The following is a 17,897-nucleotide window of genomic DNA, read 5'->3' on the forward strand; positions in this document are numbered from 1 at the left end:
GTAGGCCTGGTCAACCTAATAAAGGGGAGGGGTGTTCTTTCCTAAAGAGCAGACCTTTTATTGGGTGCACAAGATACCTTATGGAAGCTGGCCAGTAAGAGCTACAAATGCACAATACCTTATAACACTTGTAATTTAGAAAAGGACAGAGGTGGAAACACCTGGTCCAGAAAGTAAACCCTAACCGTGTCTTTACTCCATTCATGTATTAAACCAGCTGATTTGGGAAACTAGTCAGTGCAATCTGATGGTTTAGTACATGGGTGGAGTAAAGACACAGGGTTTTTACTTTCTGGACCGGGTTTTTCCACCTCTGGAAAAGGATTACCAAATAATGGACATTTCAGGTTTAAAAAAACAAAACATGGCAGTGATGAGCTATTTTGTTGTCGAGGTTAACTGCTGCTTGAGTTCATTAGATAAACTTTAGACTCCTCAAGTCTTTCAATATATAGGGTATGCTGAACGATCCCCCCCTTTGGCGACACCCACGGGGTATGAGGAGTATATACTGAATGAATGAATAGAAGTGTCTCTCTTGATGTTTCTACTAGTGCTGCTGTTCTGACCTTGCACTGAGCGCTGTGCGGTAATAACGCACCCCAACAGAATCAAAGAGGACAAGTAAATAAAAAAGGGAAAATGGAGGAACACTTGATTTTGTAGTCTCTGGACATCCTGAAATATACGGCTATAAAGTTTTACCAAGATACCTGGAGGGAAAGGGATTAGATCAAAGTACTTTTCTAGTCAAGTTAGCATCCCGTACACTGAAAAAAAATGCAGATCAGCAAACTATGAAAAATGGATGCTTCTTTTATTTGACTCCACAATGCGATCATAAGATACATTTTATTGAACATAAAGAGGCTATTTATAACTTTCCACATACTGATTAAATCCGCTGAGTCCCTCTCCATCAGTAAAAAGAAGCTAAAGACCCAGCTCTTCCACGAACACCTTCACACCTGATGGTATATATAAAAAAATGCTTCTATGCACCCTATGCATTGCCTGTTGACACCTATGTCCTATCGGATTTGAACCTAGTTTTTCGGCACTTATTTGCATTGCCGCTTCCTGACTAGATCCTGGTTTTGGTTTGTATCAACTCTCAGATGTACGTCGCTTCGGATAAAAGCGTCTGCTAAATGAAATTGCAACATTGTAACATTTTGCAAACTTAAACATATGCGAGAACGGATACCTTTGTTGGAAAATCTATAATGTTCACACGTAGCTGCCGAACGGATCAGAACTCATCCAACTGCTCTCTAAACCTGAAGATTTAATGTGACCACACCGTTTCCTTAATGCCTTTCTGATGAGCAAAGCTAGTGCTAGGGATTTCCTTTGGCCCAGGACAAGCACAACTCTTCATGGTTTTTGAAAAGTCTGCTTATTTTGCGTGTCGTGCTGACATGACAAATTGCACCATGGTGAGCAGCGCACAACACACTGGTGAGAAAGCCCCACTGCGGCCACAGACTGAATTCAAATAGCTTACACTTTGGTTCACCTGACCACCTACAATAGCAACACGCCTACCTACCAAAACAGACAAGCTACTGCCTTGGCTAATCTTGCAATGACATTACTCCTCAAGCTTGCTCACACATCCAAAATGTTCATCTCCTTTAACATCTTGCATCGAAATGAGTTTCGTTTGAGGAGTCTAGGTGCAAAAAGGCAAATCTAGGTCACCCTATATTCACGTGTCACAATGGTAAACTTAGCAGGAGTAATACATAGGAAACATTTAACATCCTGAAGTGAACACAGCCAGCCTTGGCCGAACCCATGAGCGACAAATGAAACCCTTGTGGAGAAGAAAAAAAAATTCCAAATTAGAAACGCATACTATTTATTTACTTGTCAAATCATAGACATCAAAAGCCAAGGTCTACAGAAGGGAGAGTTTACTGAAGTCAGCATCACATTTCTGAGAAGCTCCAAAGCATCAGCATTCTGTGGTGCTGGATCTGAGACTGACATACCCATTAATGACCTCCATATCCTGATGCGTGTGAAGACTTCTATTAGATGAAGAAATCTGATTTCAGGTGGCTCTCAGTGGCTAGGACAGGGCATATATACATTTTGTGGAATTGCTATTCCAAGTATGAAGAGCATAGTATGCTTATGGAGATATATAGAGCTACACAATACAATCGATTGTGCAGCTGCAACAAAACCATCCAGACAGGAAGGAGAAAACAATCTCCCATGAGCCCTATGTCTTCTGTGAAATCAGGCCCAAATTCATACAGTAGGCTGTAAAATTAAAAAAAAAATCTCAAGAGGATTAAAATACAATCTTGTATTCTGGAAGGTGACAAACAATTTTAAGAGGACATAGTATAATTACGGAAGGTATATTAGATAATAAACATAAATAAGCAAGTCTTCAAGAAAACAATGCACTCAGCTTCAATGTAAAACTAGATGGGTTTTTTTGTGTGTTTGTGTCTGTGTGTATATGCATCTGAAAATGACACTGAAGGAAGTAGGAAGAGTCTTTCTAAGCTTGTCAACACATGTCCGTAGCATCCTCCCTCAATCCAAAGCAGTAAGAAAAAGGTGGTGTCAGTGCCGCTGATGGTGGTTATCAGTTCTCAAGGAAAGCCACGTAGTCAGTGAGTCGGGCCAACTGCTGCTCATTTGGAACCAATGAGACGGGGGGAGGATCTAGTGAAAAGAGAGACAGTAGAAGAGAGGAATAAAGGATGGAAGAGGAGAGGTTGACTGTATGTAGGAGTGGGGGAAGGTGGACTTCCACACTGCGCCAAGAGAGCCATCTATCATGTAGTAGCTCTCCCATCTAAAGTCAGAGGCTGCAGCACGCCTGCTCCGATTCGGAGGAAACTCAGCACAATAAAAAGGTCTCAGTTAATCCCACTGTGGACGTCTGTACATGAGCTCACATCTTCATCCTGCCTGTAAAATAACTACGTGAAGAGTCTGCTCACGCCAATGCTTGGGCAGACTCAATTACCGTAAAAGACTGAAGTTTGGTTAACATAAAGAAGGCAATGTTCTGTAGACTACACACCATTTCTAAACAGATTAGAACACTTAACCAATCTGCCATTAATCCTGATAGCTCTGTATGAGAACAATCAACAAGTGCAATTGAAAAGCGGTGGTGCTGGGGGGAAAATGTGAGCTGGTTAAGCATAAGTGATCATGTCCGCCTTGCACATGTGCGGCAGATGCTACAGCATTAAGGCCTGCTGATTAGTGAGGACGATGTCTCGCAGAGACCTGACTGCATCATACCACTCTGATATTTGCATAAATGAAATACTCTTACAAAATACCGGGCTTGTTGATGCGACACTGGGTGGTGTTGTTGGTGTTAGGTTGAAGGGACAGGGCAGGGTGAAAATTAGAAAAATAAAAATGGGGGGAAAAATTAAGGAAAGAAATGGCACAGTTGACCATGAAAAGTGAGTCAATGGCTGTCAAAACGGAATGAGAGAAAGAGAGCACGAGAGAGAACAGGGAGGATGAATAAGGAGAATATATGTGACATAAAATTAAAGAAAAGAAATGAGACGGAGAGTTAAATTTTGACAGAAAGGAGGGGAGTTCTTCGTTGGAATGTTCTCCAAAAAATGGAAAAACTAAGTGTTCATCATTCAAATGGTTTAAAATGGCCCCTGATTCACAGCTTGGACATTGTTATGAAGTTTCCTAATGAAATGTAGCAGAAAGAGTGACACACATTTTCACCTCAGGAAGAAGGTGGGAACAGGCTTTCTCAGGGAAAGAAAAAGTCTGGCTGTAGCGACAGAGGAGCAAGCGAAAGCACAAACAGAGCAATGGTACCACCTACCGGGTTTCTGAGGCATTACCATCCTAGTCGAGGGGTCTGCCTGCCACCCCTGGCTCATCACACCTAGACAAACACAGGATCACAGAGGGCAAAAGATAAAGGGAAAATAAATAAATTAATGACGATGTTACATAATGAATAAAACAAGGAGAAATATTTGATGAGCAAGAAATTTTAGATGGACTCAACTCAACAAAGAATGAATGAATGAATGAATAAAAAGTGTCCTTGTGTACATATATATGTATCAACACCCTTACCCTTTACAGCCTCCTCCACAGAGTAGCCTACAAAGGCTGCAAAGTCATCTGCTGTGATGGAAGTATATGCCTGGGCCACCAGACTGTATGCCCTTTGCCGTGTGCTCTCTGAGGAAGGAAATTAATACTTCACACATATGGCAGATACACTGACCACACCACACAGTGCACATGTTATGTGTAATAATAGAAATAATATAATAACAATGATATGTATAGATTTTGAAATTGTATTCTAGCTTCCTTTTGGGTTATAAAACATGCCTGAGACAGACAAATAAGACATTACTCCTATTAATTCTGATAATTAATTCCTCCACAGTAAACAAACTACACTTAAGTGAAAAATAATCTAGTTGTCCATTTTTTTTTCTTTTTTATGGCAAAGACCACTGAACTCTATGTCAGCTGGTACTTGACTGAGCTTCCACTCTATCAGACCTGTCCCATTTGCTCAGTCGCAGCATGACATAACACATCCCTGCCGCGAGAGATAATGGTACAGCCGATAGAGCCTTGCGGCTGACAGCAAGGCAGAAACATTTCGTGGGATCTGTTTGTTGATGCTCCGACAGCTATCATGCAAATGTCTGAGGGCTGCGGCCTCTCCAGCTTTACAGCCTAGCAACAGTTTCTGTGTACCAACAACCAGGCCCCAATCGCTGCAACAGAGCTAGGAGCAGTAACAATAACAAGTGGGATGAGAGAAGACAGCTGTGAGGGAAAGCAGGAGATTTGTTGGGAGTTTTCCCTCTGTTCTGCAGTCTAAAAGGGCTTCCTATTATCCTTGTTTTTCAACTACTTTGACCTAAATCCTAAAACTAGAGGAAATCATTATGTTGAAAATATACAAACTTGGCAAAAAATGTTTTGGGTGTTTCTTGTGATTTCTCTGTAGCAGGGAAGCTAGTGGGTACTTCAACTATGATCATCTTCATCCAAGCTCCTAAGATCTAGCGCGTACTGCCTAAAACCCTTCTTTGTGTACCTCATCACTGATATTAGTTTCATAAAAACTGATATTTCTCATTTAATGCAGTGTTGAAAGCTGAAAAAATAGCATTACACACGATTGTTAGTACATTTAAACTTCCTTCCATTCATTGCTGCTAAATGAATGAAGATGAAAATATGGTTAATGTGTTACCTATGCATTCAAGCCTATGAACTTAATTTGGTGTTTACAAATTGCATTAAAACTCTGCCTTTTGACAACCAGACTGAAAACACGTAAGATAATTGCAACAGACAGGATTGAGAGAGTAAGTCATAGCAGATAAGAAAAAAAAACAAAACCTCTCAGCCAACACATGGGAAGGGATTTTGTCCCTGAGCCATTGTTATAACTCAGCCAAGCAGGTCACCTACAGGAGGGGGAGGTGGGGGTTTGGTTACTTGGTCCCTGGGCAGGCACATATTTTTACCACAGCCTCTTGACCGTTAGGGCGCTATCCAAAGATGACTCATGTGGCGCCTGGGCTTGCATTTCTCTGAATGACCCCCGCCACATCCCCAACAACACTCACGAGTTGAGTTAGATGCTGAGCAAGAGGGTTCATGATGTGGGGATGGGGTGTTTGTGTGTGTGTGTGTGTGTGTGGGGGGGGGGTGCAGAGGAGAAACTGGACCCCACCTGCCCTGCGCTGACAGTCTATTCCAGGGCTGCTATCATCTCTCACCCTCTCGCCTTTAAAAATAGCCACCACTCCTCACCACCAAAGGCAAAAGCAAAGGAGACTTGACAAGGGCTTTTATTTTTAAATATTGTCTCTTGTCAAGTAAGAGCGACAACACACAAGGCAACTTCTGAAGAATGGGTCTACGGGTCACACACAAGATCAACATAACATTTAAAAAAAATGTGACTGACAGTTAATTTCAGGTTTAAGTGAATGTTTTTTTCTTCTAAAGGCTGCTTTAATTTGAAATTAATTTATTCTAATTTTTCACAACATAGTCCTTTCAATGACAAGGACACATATCGAGGTCATTTTTAGCCACCTTTATTTAAGTCTCTATTGAAGAGAGATGTCAAGATAGTTTTCTAAAACAGCTTTGCTGACCACCAGTCCAAGAACACACAATTATTTCAAGCATTTAACATATTACAATCATAGACTTCTTAGATATGAGATTAACAAAACATAACTATTCTCAGAAAACACATGTGAAGAAAAAGCTGAGTGTAAACCCCTTTGGCAGGCATCCTATTTACATTTATCTAGTTCTATATTTTATTAAAACCAGCATTAAACTGGTAAAAAGTACAAAAGTATAAAAAAAATTTAACAAAATGAGTACAAAAGTGAAATTAAATATTGCACTCAAAATGAGGGTAAATCCTTCTAGTCTGAGCCTCTTTATACTTCACTTGGTTTTCTTCTGAATCTTAAATTGCAACTCAAGTCCCTGCCATAAACACTGAGGTTAAAGAACCTGCCGGAGTACATGATATATTTCTTTCAGTCCATATCTATTTCAAGTCTCTTTACTCTTCCTCTTCTTCTGCATCCTGAAACTCATCATCATCACCACCAAGTCCAAAGTCCATTTTTGCAAGGACTGCTTCAACATGCTCTGTTGACAAAGTGAAGTGGTCCATCTTCTCAAAACCTGGTTCGGGCCTTTCTTCTCCCAATGAGCCTTTGGCAGCATCTTTGGTCTGTGTTATAAGACCTTTGGAGGTCAGCAGGAATGAAGCAGTACCACTCTGCTCCAATGCCCTCACAGCTGTGTCTGTCAGTTCAGTACTCGTCTGCAGTCGTTCACCATAACGTTGAGCCAGAGCCCTCAGAACCGCCACCTTTTCGTCCTGCTCTTTCCCAATTTGCTCTAGGAGGAGTGTCTTACGTTCTTCCAGCACAGCATAGAGGAGGTCAAAGCGTTCGGCTAGCCTTTGCTTTGCACGCTGAGCGTTCTCTTGTACTGCACGGCATGTATCTTCCATCTGGTTGAGCAGGGCTTGCAGACGGCCATTGCTGGCAACGAGGGTATCAATAGCATTGCTCAGTTCACCCTTCTGGGCTTGGTACACACTAGGTAGAGGTGACACCTCACAGTCCTTGTGCTGGCCAAAAACCTTGCACATAGAGCAGGTGGGCGTCTGGCAGGTCATACAATAGATGTTGATTTTCTCCTCCTCATGTTCCGAGCACATGGGCTCCTTGGATTCCTTGGGTTTCAGAGCAGTTTCTGTGGTCCCCCCACTGCCACTACCTTCTTGCTGCTGCTTATAGATGTCGATGATATTTTCCACTAACAGGTTGCGCTGGAGCCCATGCACACCATGGCGGTCAAGCACAACCTCAAAGCGGCAGGTGGGACAGCGAAAGACACCACCAGAAAAGCGGTAAGGGTTGCGTGAGTCGTAGAGGTCACTGGCACATCCACGACACAAGTTGTGCTGACAAGGTAGGATGACCACTGGTTTGGTGAACATGTCAAGGCAGATGGGGCAGCTCAGCTGCTTCTCAAGGCTCTCCATGGGGCTTGGGGGACGAACCACTGATCCTGTCCTCTGGACATCCATGATGGTAAAGCGTCTTTTTTACAGCTGGGCCAGAAAATTGTCTTCAATACTTCTTGATCGCCACACCGTGAAAACTCAAAGGTTCTTTCTCTTTTGGCTTCAGGAAGCCAGTAAAACTAAGAACAGATATGAAGTTATTTTATCTTACAGTTAGCTGTGACTCATGAAGTGCTGATATCTGTTCTGGCTAGAACTAGCAGCCTCGTCTTTTATACGGACCCTTCATAGCCAGTGACACCCGACCCCTTCCAACAACCAGGGCACACATTCCTCCCTGCTCGGTGGCCAGGGATCTTTTCAGAGAAAATGGCCCCCACCCACCGGCTGCTGCATGCATCACATGTCACACTGTGAGCCTTGTCCCCTCTTGCAGTGACAGAAATTGGACAGATGCGGTGTACAGTGGGGAAATAAACAGGGCCCATGTGACTGGCCGATGGGAGCCCCACCTGAGTGTGAGGACTCGTTTTATGAGTAAACAACATGTTCACATCAAACTCCCCGTGACTCTGTTGTTTATCATTTTGTTTTCCTGGAGATGTTGTAATTTATGTTTTGGTTAGAATGGTCAGATAGGTCCTGCATTTCGAATGTACTTTACCTATTTAGCCATGTAATTTACTACTGCGAACAAAGCATGATATGAGTTAAGGAGATAAAGCTACTCAAAAAGACACCCTTTTCATGTTCTTGTTATTTGTGAATTCTAAATCAATGCTGTGAAGTTAAATGTACACATATACATGCATGTATAGTCCGTTCTCCTGCCAGGTCTCCATGGTGATTGGTGGTCACCACCTGGATGCTGCTTGGCGTCCTCATCACATTCTTAAGATATCTAATAAATCCGTTATTTTGTTATCCTGTTTCAATGTGGTATCTTTCTCTCTCTCTCCCTCCAATGTGTGACTAATGTTTTTTCTTGCCTCTTTTCCTGCATATGTGAATGATGTGATGCGAGTGTCCCCTGTGTGCATGTGTAGTCTGTCCTCCTGCCAGGTCTACATGGTGATGGTGATCGCCTGGCTCAGGTCCTAGGCTGTTCCAGCATTATCTGGACGCTGCTTGGCATCCTCCTCATTACATTGTTCATATAGCTTATAAATCCATTATAATTCAGTTATCCTCTGTCAATGTTGCACTCTGTAAATTGTGTTTTATTCTGTACACACAACATCCATTGCACATCTGTCTGTCTTGGGGGAGAGATCCCGCCTCTGTTGCTCTCCCTGAGGTTTCTTCCTATTTTTTCTCCCTGTTAACCTGTTAAAGTTTTTTTTTTTTAGGGAGTCGTTCTTTATCCGATGTGAGGGTCTAAGGACAGGATGTTGTGTTGCTGTAAAGCCAGCTGAGGCAAATTTGTAATTTGTGATATTGGGCTATACAAATAAAATTGACTTGACATGTAGCAGGCATTATATAGTTTCAACACATAAGCAATTTGCTCTTTTTTAACTTATTCTTGCTCTTTTTTAACTTGTTTTTTAGCTTTTGGTCTTCATTTGTGTCTATCTTATACTGTGTTTGCTGTGTTAGTCTGTCTGTTTTGAACCGTTTGGCAAAGCCGAAAACCTTATTTAATTTTAACATGTGCCTGCACATTGTTTTTAATGACAATAAATTGAATTGAATTGAACTTAAAAGTTAATTTTCACAATTAGTGATGGTCATTTACATTGATATTTTTTCTTAGTTTCATCACTGGAGTCAATATATATGAAAGATATCAACACAAAATGTAAACAGACGTTATTTCATTTGCTCTGATGACATAACTATTCCTAAGGAATTTTAAAAACTTTGTGCTAGGGTTAGCAGAAGTACATTAAAAGTATTACAATGTAAAGCCTATTAAGTAATTTCCTATAATCCGCTTCACTTTCCTCAGGCATTACCAAGTAAAGATCCTCTCTGGTGGCCACAGATTAACATGAATTAACATATATTTAAGGATTAAAGTATTCTCGAGGTCTCAATGTTGTGTAATATAAAAACCCATGTACTGATGATAATGCATGAACAGCAGAAAAATTACATTTGTCTATATGACTCTATAGACTTAAGAAGGCAGTGTTTGGGCACAGCATGTAATTGAGAGCATTCTGCTATTCACTGGCTGTTTAAAAGAATCTCCGTGACTCTACAAAGTCCAAATATATACACATACACACACAATATATATAAGTAGTTTCCCTCAGTAGGGTTATATCGCAGCTATTACTGTATGTTTGGCATATCAGAGTGCTGCCCTCTGCTGAATAAACTGGGGTTAAACAATGACAGTTTAATTAATTCACAGCAACATGGTATGGCTATTATAGGTGTTTTTCAAAGAAGGAAATTAACCCTGAACAATCACTTACAGTGATATTTGGGTGGCTGACAAAATAATAATAACCATTTAATCACAAAATCTTACTGTTGCTGTACACATGAAATTAGCTCTCTGCCCAAGTAATTCTGAGTCATAGTAGAATATTAGTGGGAGGCTATTTAAATTATGGGGTTCAAATCAAAAATGACTCATGATTGTACCTCGAAGAGCCTCCATAACTGGAAGGATGTTCTCAGACCATTGGTAGGCTGCAATCGCAGTGTAGATCCCTGGAAAGTCTCTTTGCCATATGTGTTGGCCAACAGCCCAAACTGCTGCTAACTCTGGATTTGCCTGCACACAAGTGAAAATCTTTTTCATGAGGCTTTAAAGTACAAAAAATGCCAAGTCAGTGGTCTTAAATTATTGTGATGTGCATATGCCAACAATTACACCTAATAATTTAGTATATATATCATACTGGTTACACACTCAAACTACTCCTGTAAAGTAAAAATGTCCATGAACTTTCATTGAAAGATAAAGCTTATATCTATCTACTAAGATAGTATTATCTCATTTGTTTCTGTCATCAAACTTGTGACAGAAAAAAAAGCAAACTTACCTTAGATAATTAACTGTTTCTCTTTATCACAGCCCAGTGAATGCTTATTCTGCTCCCTGTTCCTATCTATAGTATGATATGAAAAAACACTAGCAGTGCAACATTTCATTGCAACAGAGATCAGAGGGACCCTTGTGATTATTCTACTCACTGCTAAGCCTGTGGGAACCCCCTCAATGCTTGGGTTGTCAATGTCTGAAAATGATCCCAACAGTCATTCAAAAGTGTGTCCTCACTGGCTAATTCCAAGATGGCTATGCCTGTGAGTACATATCCAGGGTGTGTGTTTATTGCTTACTTGGAAATAACACTGAGTCAGCAAAAACCTTTTAATGATTATACACAACTTAAAAAAATGTCAATATTTTGTGTAATCAACACTATCAATATTTCCCTTACCGATTTTATTGCTTGGGGAATCCGTTTCCAGAGATACCTTGCATTATTCCTGTTGGAACAGTACAACAACCACAAGTTGGGTGGAAGGCAGGGAATACAAAAATATAATAGGGTTAACCAAGTCAAAATTTAATGTGACTAAATAATGTATCTTCCAAAATTTACGAGAAACAATTTCTATTCATGTCAAGTGCAACAATTCAAGCATTACTTTTCTGCAAACCAATAAAAAATAAATTCAATTTTCCTTTCAGCTGGTATGAATGACTTGCAGCTTTGGTTAACAGTGTGAGGAAGATTTTTTTTACAAAGTTATCCGTTGTAGTATGTACCTTTAGCAAACATTTTGGACCACTAAAAAACAAAAAAAAAAAACAAAAAAAAACTGATCCTGATATCTAACAGAAAACTTCTTTAATGGATTTGCAAAATGAACAGGTTCCTTAGCTGTGGATATATTATGCCTTTTTACACTAAAAGAAAGTCTGGATGAATCTTAAAAAAAAAGAGACCAATTAAAAGTTAAGAGTGAAACAGACACTGCAGTTTTTCCCCCCTTTTGCAAAAGGACAAGACAAATTAGAAAACAGTCTCTTACCAATCTTATATTATAGTAGGGCTGGTTAATAATTCAATATGATTGTTTATTGTCTTTCAATGGTATTTTATCAGGATTACATTTGGATATTGTTGTATCAACATATACACAATTTTGCCTAAATTAATGATCATGGGAAATGATAACCTGAAATTTCTCATAAAATTAGGTCTTATATGTGAGGGAGTATTTGAAAACTAGTTTTCAAATTATACTTTACATTACTAAAGATTACATGTAATGAACTTCAATTGACTTCTTTTAATTATGGTACTTTTGCATATGTAAGCAGATGTTGTGATGTATACTGATATCATATAAACTACCCTATGATCTACTACTACTACTTTTGGCTGCTCCCATTAGGGGTCACCACAGCAGACCACCCGTTTCCATCTCTTCCTGTCTTCTGCATCTTCCTCTGTCACTCCAGCCATCTGCATGTCCTCCCTCACCGCATCCATAAACCTTCTCTTTGGTCTTCCTCTTTTCCTCTTGCCTGGCAGCTCCATCTTCAGCATCCTTCTCCCAATATACCCAGTATCTCTCCTCCACACATGTCCAAACCATCTCAATCTTGCCTCTCTTGCTTTGTCTCCAAACCGTCCAACCTGAGCTGTCCCTCTAATACATATACTCATTCCTAATCCTGACCTTCCTCATCACTCCCAGTGAAATCTTAGCATCTTCAGTTCTGCCACCTCCAGCGCCGCCTCCTGTCTTTTTGTCAGTGCCACCATCTCCAAACCATACAACATAGCTCGACTCACTACCATCTTGTAAACCTTCCCTTTCTCTTGCCGTTACCCTTCTGTCACAAATCACTCCTGACGCTTTTCTCCACCCACTCCACCCTGCATGCACTCTCTTCACCTCTCTGCTGCACTTGAACAGTTGACTCCAAGCATGTAAACTCATCCAACTTCACCACCTCTACTCCTAGAGTCCTAGCATCCTCAACATTCTACTGTCCTCCCTCTCATTCATGTATAAAATACCCTATGATGACTGGGATATCTTCCATATCGCCCAGGACTAATTTGTAGTCTAATTTCAGTTTTTTTCTTTTTAACAGTGCCAAACTGACCTCTATTTTCTGGAGTGGTTACCAAACTCTTGAATAGGGATCCCATGCACATGACCCCTACACTGCAGTAGCAAGTCAGAACCAAGTTTTGTCAAGTAGTCTTTGTCAACAACAACAACAGCAGCAACAGACATAGTGTACTGTTACTATTGCTGAAAAAGGAAACAGGCATTCCATTCAGCTTTGATAAGTAATTGGAAGTACAACACTACTGGGTCTTTATTGCCTTACTACATTTTGGGATCTGAGGAAAGGTGAAAGAAATTTGGAGGTATTGGTTACCTAAATGACAAATCTCTATTCCAAAAATGGGTACCCAGGCCCCTGAAAGGGAGCACTGGCTTCAGTCCATCCCTAGTCAAAAAACGGTCAGAAGACACAGCTAATTCTCCAAAAGCACACAATAAATTGACTTACATATCATTGTGTAGTAAATAGAGGGCCAACAACTGGGCATACACTTGAGGTGTTGCGATGCCCCCTGGAGCCTGTTTAGAATAACGACAAGTATAGTTAGGTTACCATTCTAACTTCCCCTTATATACATGAAAAAGCTCATAGTGTAAAGAAACAATGAAAAGATTTTAAAAAGCAACTAGCTTAGTAAATGCAAAACTGAGTGGGTCACTTATAACAGCAACATCACAAGGTGTTATAATGCTGGGCAAGCAATTGATCCAGCTAGCCTGACTTCAGCTAGTTTATGTTATTGGTAACGAAAGTGATCGAAATCTATGGTCACTACTTACGTTACAGACACCCACAACCAGCCCTTGCTGATTTAACTTTAACCTTCGAAATTCTAAAAACTCGGGAGACTAACTTAGCCGGTGGCAGTACTATCAGTTTAGCTAATAGCTGACTAGCTGCGTTGCTAGCCTGACTTAGCTTGGGCAAGTCATGACATGTCCAATTTGCACTGTAAATCAACTGCCATATATAATTTTATTTTTTCCTATATGAAATATCAATTCAAGAGTAGTTTAAGCTTACCTCGAGCTCCTGAGCTTCGCACTGCTCCAATAATTTATCATGGTTTTCCTCCATCATCACAGCAGCAGGCATGATGACGCCTAGCTGTGGCAGATACGTTACTTCTTCTGTGAAACTGCAGCAGAGCAGACTCGCAAGCGTTTCAGTTGCGCTTCTTCTTCTTCCCTCGGTTTACTGGCAGATTGCAAACAACGTTAAGATGTTTACCTCCACCTACTGTACAAGAGTGTGTAACATCATGTCCTTTTACCCTATTAAATTCTATCCGTCAACCTTGTGTCAATTAAGAAAAATAAAGAGTGCCTTCCTGGTGATTTTAATCCCCTCTCCGTCTCCTTCTGTTCCCAGTATCCCCATCAGATTCCACTCCTGTCCCGCATATCGGACTTTATCCTGTAACCTTTCTCTTTCCACTTCATACACGTTACAATGTAATAATACAGTTCTCACACTTATCACTGTCCCTTCTCCCCATTATAAATAAAGTGCCATTTAATCCTGTGTGATCCAGTCTTAGTCTTGTTACGACGATCTCTTCCTTTCGGTTCCTTTCTTTATAATTCGTTGTTATGACAGATTTTTGTATTTTGTAATACCTCCTTCCTTTCTGGTCTTCCTCCCACCTTTTCTGCCATATCTTAATTCCTTTCCTCTTAATCACTGCGTTTCCTTCTCCTTTTCCAAGTGGAACTTATACTGATATTTCTTTTTGCAATGCCGTTTTTACTAATTTATCTGTACACTCATTCCCTTTCAGTCCCTCATGTGCTGGTACCCAGCAGAACTGTATGTCTATACCACCTCTGTATAGTCTTGGTAAATTATGGCGAATTTCAGTGATTAAGTCTTCTCTGACAGTTTTTGTTGATTGTATACTTTCCAAGACTGCTATTGAGTCTGTACATATCACCACCCTATCAGGCCTGGCCCCTTCAATCCACTGTAACCCAATAATGACTGCCACTATTTCTGCTGTATATACTGATAACTGGTCAGATATTCTTTTGGAAATAGATATTTTAAACTCTGGGATGTACACACCAATTCCCACACATTCCTGTTTGCTCTTGGAGCCATCTGTGTAGATTCTAATATAACTGTGATAACTATTACTCAAGTATACCCTTGTTTTAATTCCCACTTCATTCATTCACCATTCTCTTTTCTTTTCCAAAATACTCATGTCTATCTTTACTTCTGGGAACAACCAAGGGGGTACGCTACTAAATGGGGTGGACCTGGTGAGCTCTAAGGCCTCCATTCCATATATCCTCACTCTTTTGTCTCTTGCCCACCCAACAAACCCATACTTCTGGAACTTGGAATATTCCCAACAATCCTGTAATATCTTCTTTTAAATTTAACCCAATATGCAAGTGTGAGTTTCTCCTTAACTCCAGTGGTGTCTCTCCTGCTTCTATTAGTACTGCATTACTGGGGGTTGACTTAATAGCTCCTATACATTTTCGTAGTGCTCTATACTGTAGTCTATCCACTTTTTGCAATGATGCCTTTGTTGCTGCTCCATATACTACACATCCATAATCTATGGTTGACCTCACTACCGCCCTACAAATGTCAAGTAATGACTGTTTATCTGCCCCCCAGGCGCATTCAGCCACAGCTCGTAATACATTTATGACTTTTTTGCATTTTGTTTCCAGGTGTTTAATATGTACTCTCCATGTATATTTACTATCTAGCCATAGGCCCAGGTACTTAAATTCAGCCATCCTCTCCAACGGCTGACCATATGTTAACTTCTCAGAATCAATCTTGCGCTTATTTGTAAACATCATGTAACAAGACTTACTTGTTGATAATTTGAACCCCAACTCATGTGACCACTTCTCCACTTTCTCTATTGCTTTCCCTATATTCTTTAACACATATGGTACATTCCTTCCCCTCATCCATATGACCCCATCGTCTGCATATAGCGCTGATTTGATGCATCCATCTAGATTTGTAAATATATCATTAATCATTTCGTTGAACAATAGAGGGCTGATGTTTCAGTCTCACTTCTTCCCTCTACAGGATATAACGTGAATTCAGGTCTTCTGATTAAAGATTCCAAATGAACTATATATTTGCCTTTTTTTTTTTAATAAAGACCTATTCAAGCTGTGGGGGAAAAAAGAAATGTGAACATATTTTTTTCATGTGATACACAGCATATCATATAATGAGCCTTTCGTACCATTCTGTGCATGTCTTTCAGGCACACACAGGCACCTCAGTGGAAGAGCATATCTGCTATAGTAGCACATGCAATTTAAGCACCTGCTCACACCAGGAATACGAAGCATGGATGAGGACTGAAATTCAAGATCCACCATTTCTGGTTTCTTGTTTTGTTTTTTAAAGTAGTGATGACTATAGGATGCATCCTAAGAACTGCTCTCATTACACCTCCCTTCATGCTGTGAGGATGTATATGAACTCTGATGTCCTCTGAAGGATTAGGTATTTCTGGGGAAACGGGTGAATTCAGTTCAAGCAGACAAATACCACCATGAAAATCAAACTAAAGATTGTTTGACCAACATCCATTTGTATGTATGCATGTAATGATATGTAATGATATGTAATGCTATGTAATGCTATGTAATTTTAACTGTGAAATTCAATTAAAGCAAGCGAGTTTTTTTTGTTTTTTTTTAGCAGTCTCTCTTAAGCAATTGAACAAAACCTTTCTCACCTAACTATGGAAAAAAGGAATTGCTCTCCACATTAACTCTCAATGTAAATCTCTTCCATTGCACACAGGAGAGATACACATGTGCTGTTGTGGAAATTACCTGCAAACACTCAGGACTCAGAAATAATTACACAAGACATTGATAGTTGATGATCAACACAAGTTGCATTGCATGCAATAGGCGAATACAAGCAATGGATTAACTTACTTCATTCTCATTGAACAAAGGATGTTTTCCATCGCTTTCCAGACAAAGAAACATCTACAAATTGGTCAGCTTGGCTAAATGAATATACATTTCCTATGCATTTTATCATAGGTCAGGTAAACATCTGGTCATCTCCAGTTAAGGGGGGGGGGCACACAGGACCACAAAAAAATCGAAAACTACATTCCTATAAGGATATAGTAAGACCCTCTCTAAGAGCTGCCCTATATGATTTATCTCATGAAATCTCCTTGCACCACATAACGCGACATTGTAAGGTTTAAGCAGATCATACAAATAGGGGAAAACCACTTTCTTATCCCTCTATCTTGGACATTCATTACTCCTCCCTGGACAGCTCAGACAAAATCTAATATCACACCCAGAGACTTGCACAAAAACATCTTCATACTTTAAGCATAAGAAATAACTCTTAATGTTTCATGTTAATTTTCTTTCACGGTGCACCAAAGCAGAGTGGGTATGCCCACCAGATACTGTGGGTTACAACTGTAACCTACAATATCTGGTTCACAAGACCAACACCTACCAAGTTTGCCACCAATCCCTTGCAGCAACACCAGGTTTGAATGAAGACGAAAGCTGACATACATAGAAAAGGCACAGCTAGTCATCAAATCCACAATATTTTGTGCACAAGATGAACACCTTACTATTTTGTCATTGTGGCTGCTGTCAACCATATGAAAGACCAAACGCCAGAGGTCACAAGTGGTTGCTTTTCAATAGGACTATGAAAACGTTTGAGTAAGGGCCACTTAGGGCTTTGAGGTTGAATCTACAGATGACAGCTGCCACAAGGGCGGGGAATGAACCCATGAGCTTAGATTTACAAGACCGGTTATGCCATGCCTGCAGCCTATGTCAGTGAAAGAGCACTTAAAGTCAGAAGTGCCAAGTTTCTGCTCATCATTGTATCTGTCACTGTATTATTTTTCAATCCTCTCTTGGATTAGTAAGAATATTTCAATAACGACATCACTGAGATGAGGGGCAACTATTGCTTTACCGTATTAATATTTTTTACCATTGGTCATCAGTTTTGGAAGACATTTTCAAACTTTGCCCGTGACTACTTTGAAAATCTGCTTATCCAAATAAAAATCCCCGTTTGAATTGTGTTACGTAAAAACGTCATTCAGCGACATTCTTTGAAATTTGATATTTTTAAAGACAACATAATGAGATGGCCAGGACCAGCCGACATTTGCAGGGGATCCACCTGCATCACCAGTGCATGGAAATGTGATGGCTCACTTAGCCAGCTGTTAGGTACCCAGTTTGATCATCTCTGCCCCAGACTGCCACATTTTACAGTCCC

The 17,897-nt window shown here is 40.3% G+C and overlaps 2 protein-coding genes across 2 annotated transcripts; both read right to left on the bottom strand.

The window, feature by feature from the left end:
• Positions 1-811: 811 nt before the first annotated feature.
• Positions 812-13,802, bottom strand: cops8 (COP9 signalosome subunit 8). Its single transcript, XM_056289070.1, has 7 exons — positions 13,644-13,802; positions 13,068-13,138; positions 10,966-11,014; positions 10,163-10,295; positions 4,099-4,206; positions 3,839-3,901; positions 812-2,688 (listed from the first exon to the last, which is right to left on the bottom strand). Exons 1-7 carry the CDS (start codon positions 13,713-13,715, stop codon positions 2,609-2,611), a joined length of 576 nt encoding a protein of 191 aa, XP_056145045.1. The 5' UTR covers positions 13,716-13,802; the 3' UTR covers positions 812-2,608.
• On the bottom strand, positions 5,843-7,789 carry trim63b (tripartite motif containing 63b). The gene has a single exon (XM_056289068.1). It carries the CDS (start codon positions 7,625-7,627, stop codon positions 6,587-6,589), a length of 1,041 nt encoding a protein of 346 aa, XP_056145043.1. The 5' UTR covers positions 7,628-7,789; the 3' UTR covers positions 5,843-6,586.
• Positions 13,803-17,897: the final 4,095 nt, after the last annotated feature.

The sequence above is a fragment of the Lampris incognitus genome, chromosome 11 (assembly GCF_029633865.1).
Source record: "Lampris incognitus isolate fLamInc1 chromosome 11, fLamInc1.hap2, whole genome shotgun sequence".
NCBI classification, from domain to species: Eukaryota; Metazoa; Chordata; class Actinopteri; order Lampriformes; family Lampridae; genus Lampris; species Lampris incognitus.

Bases quoted from the DNA above. Each gene is read 5' to 3' on its own strand.
- trim63b (XM_056289068.1), bottom strand. From the start codon at position 7,627: ATGGATGTCCAGAGGACAGGATCAGTGGTTCGTCCCCCAAGCCCCATG.
- cops8 (XM_056289070.1), bottom strand. From the start codon at position 13,715: ATGCCTGCTGCTGTGATGATGGAGGAAAACCATGATAAATTATTGGAG. The intron at 3,902-4,098 runs GTAAGGGTGTTG...GTGTTTGTCTAG, and splicing joins TGTGGAGGAGGCTGTAAAGG to GTGTGATGAGCCAGGGGTGG. The intron at 2,689-3,838 runs GTAGGTGGTACC...TCTTTTCACTAG, and splicing joins GGTAATGCCTCAGAAACCCG to ATCCTCCCCCCGTCTCATTG.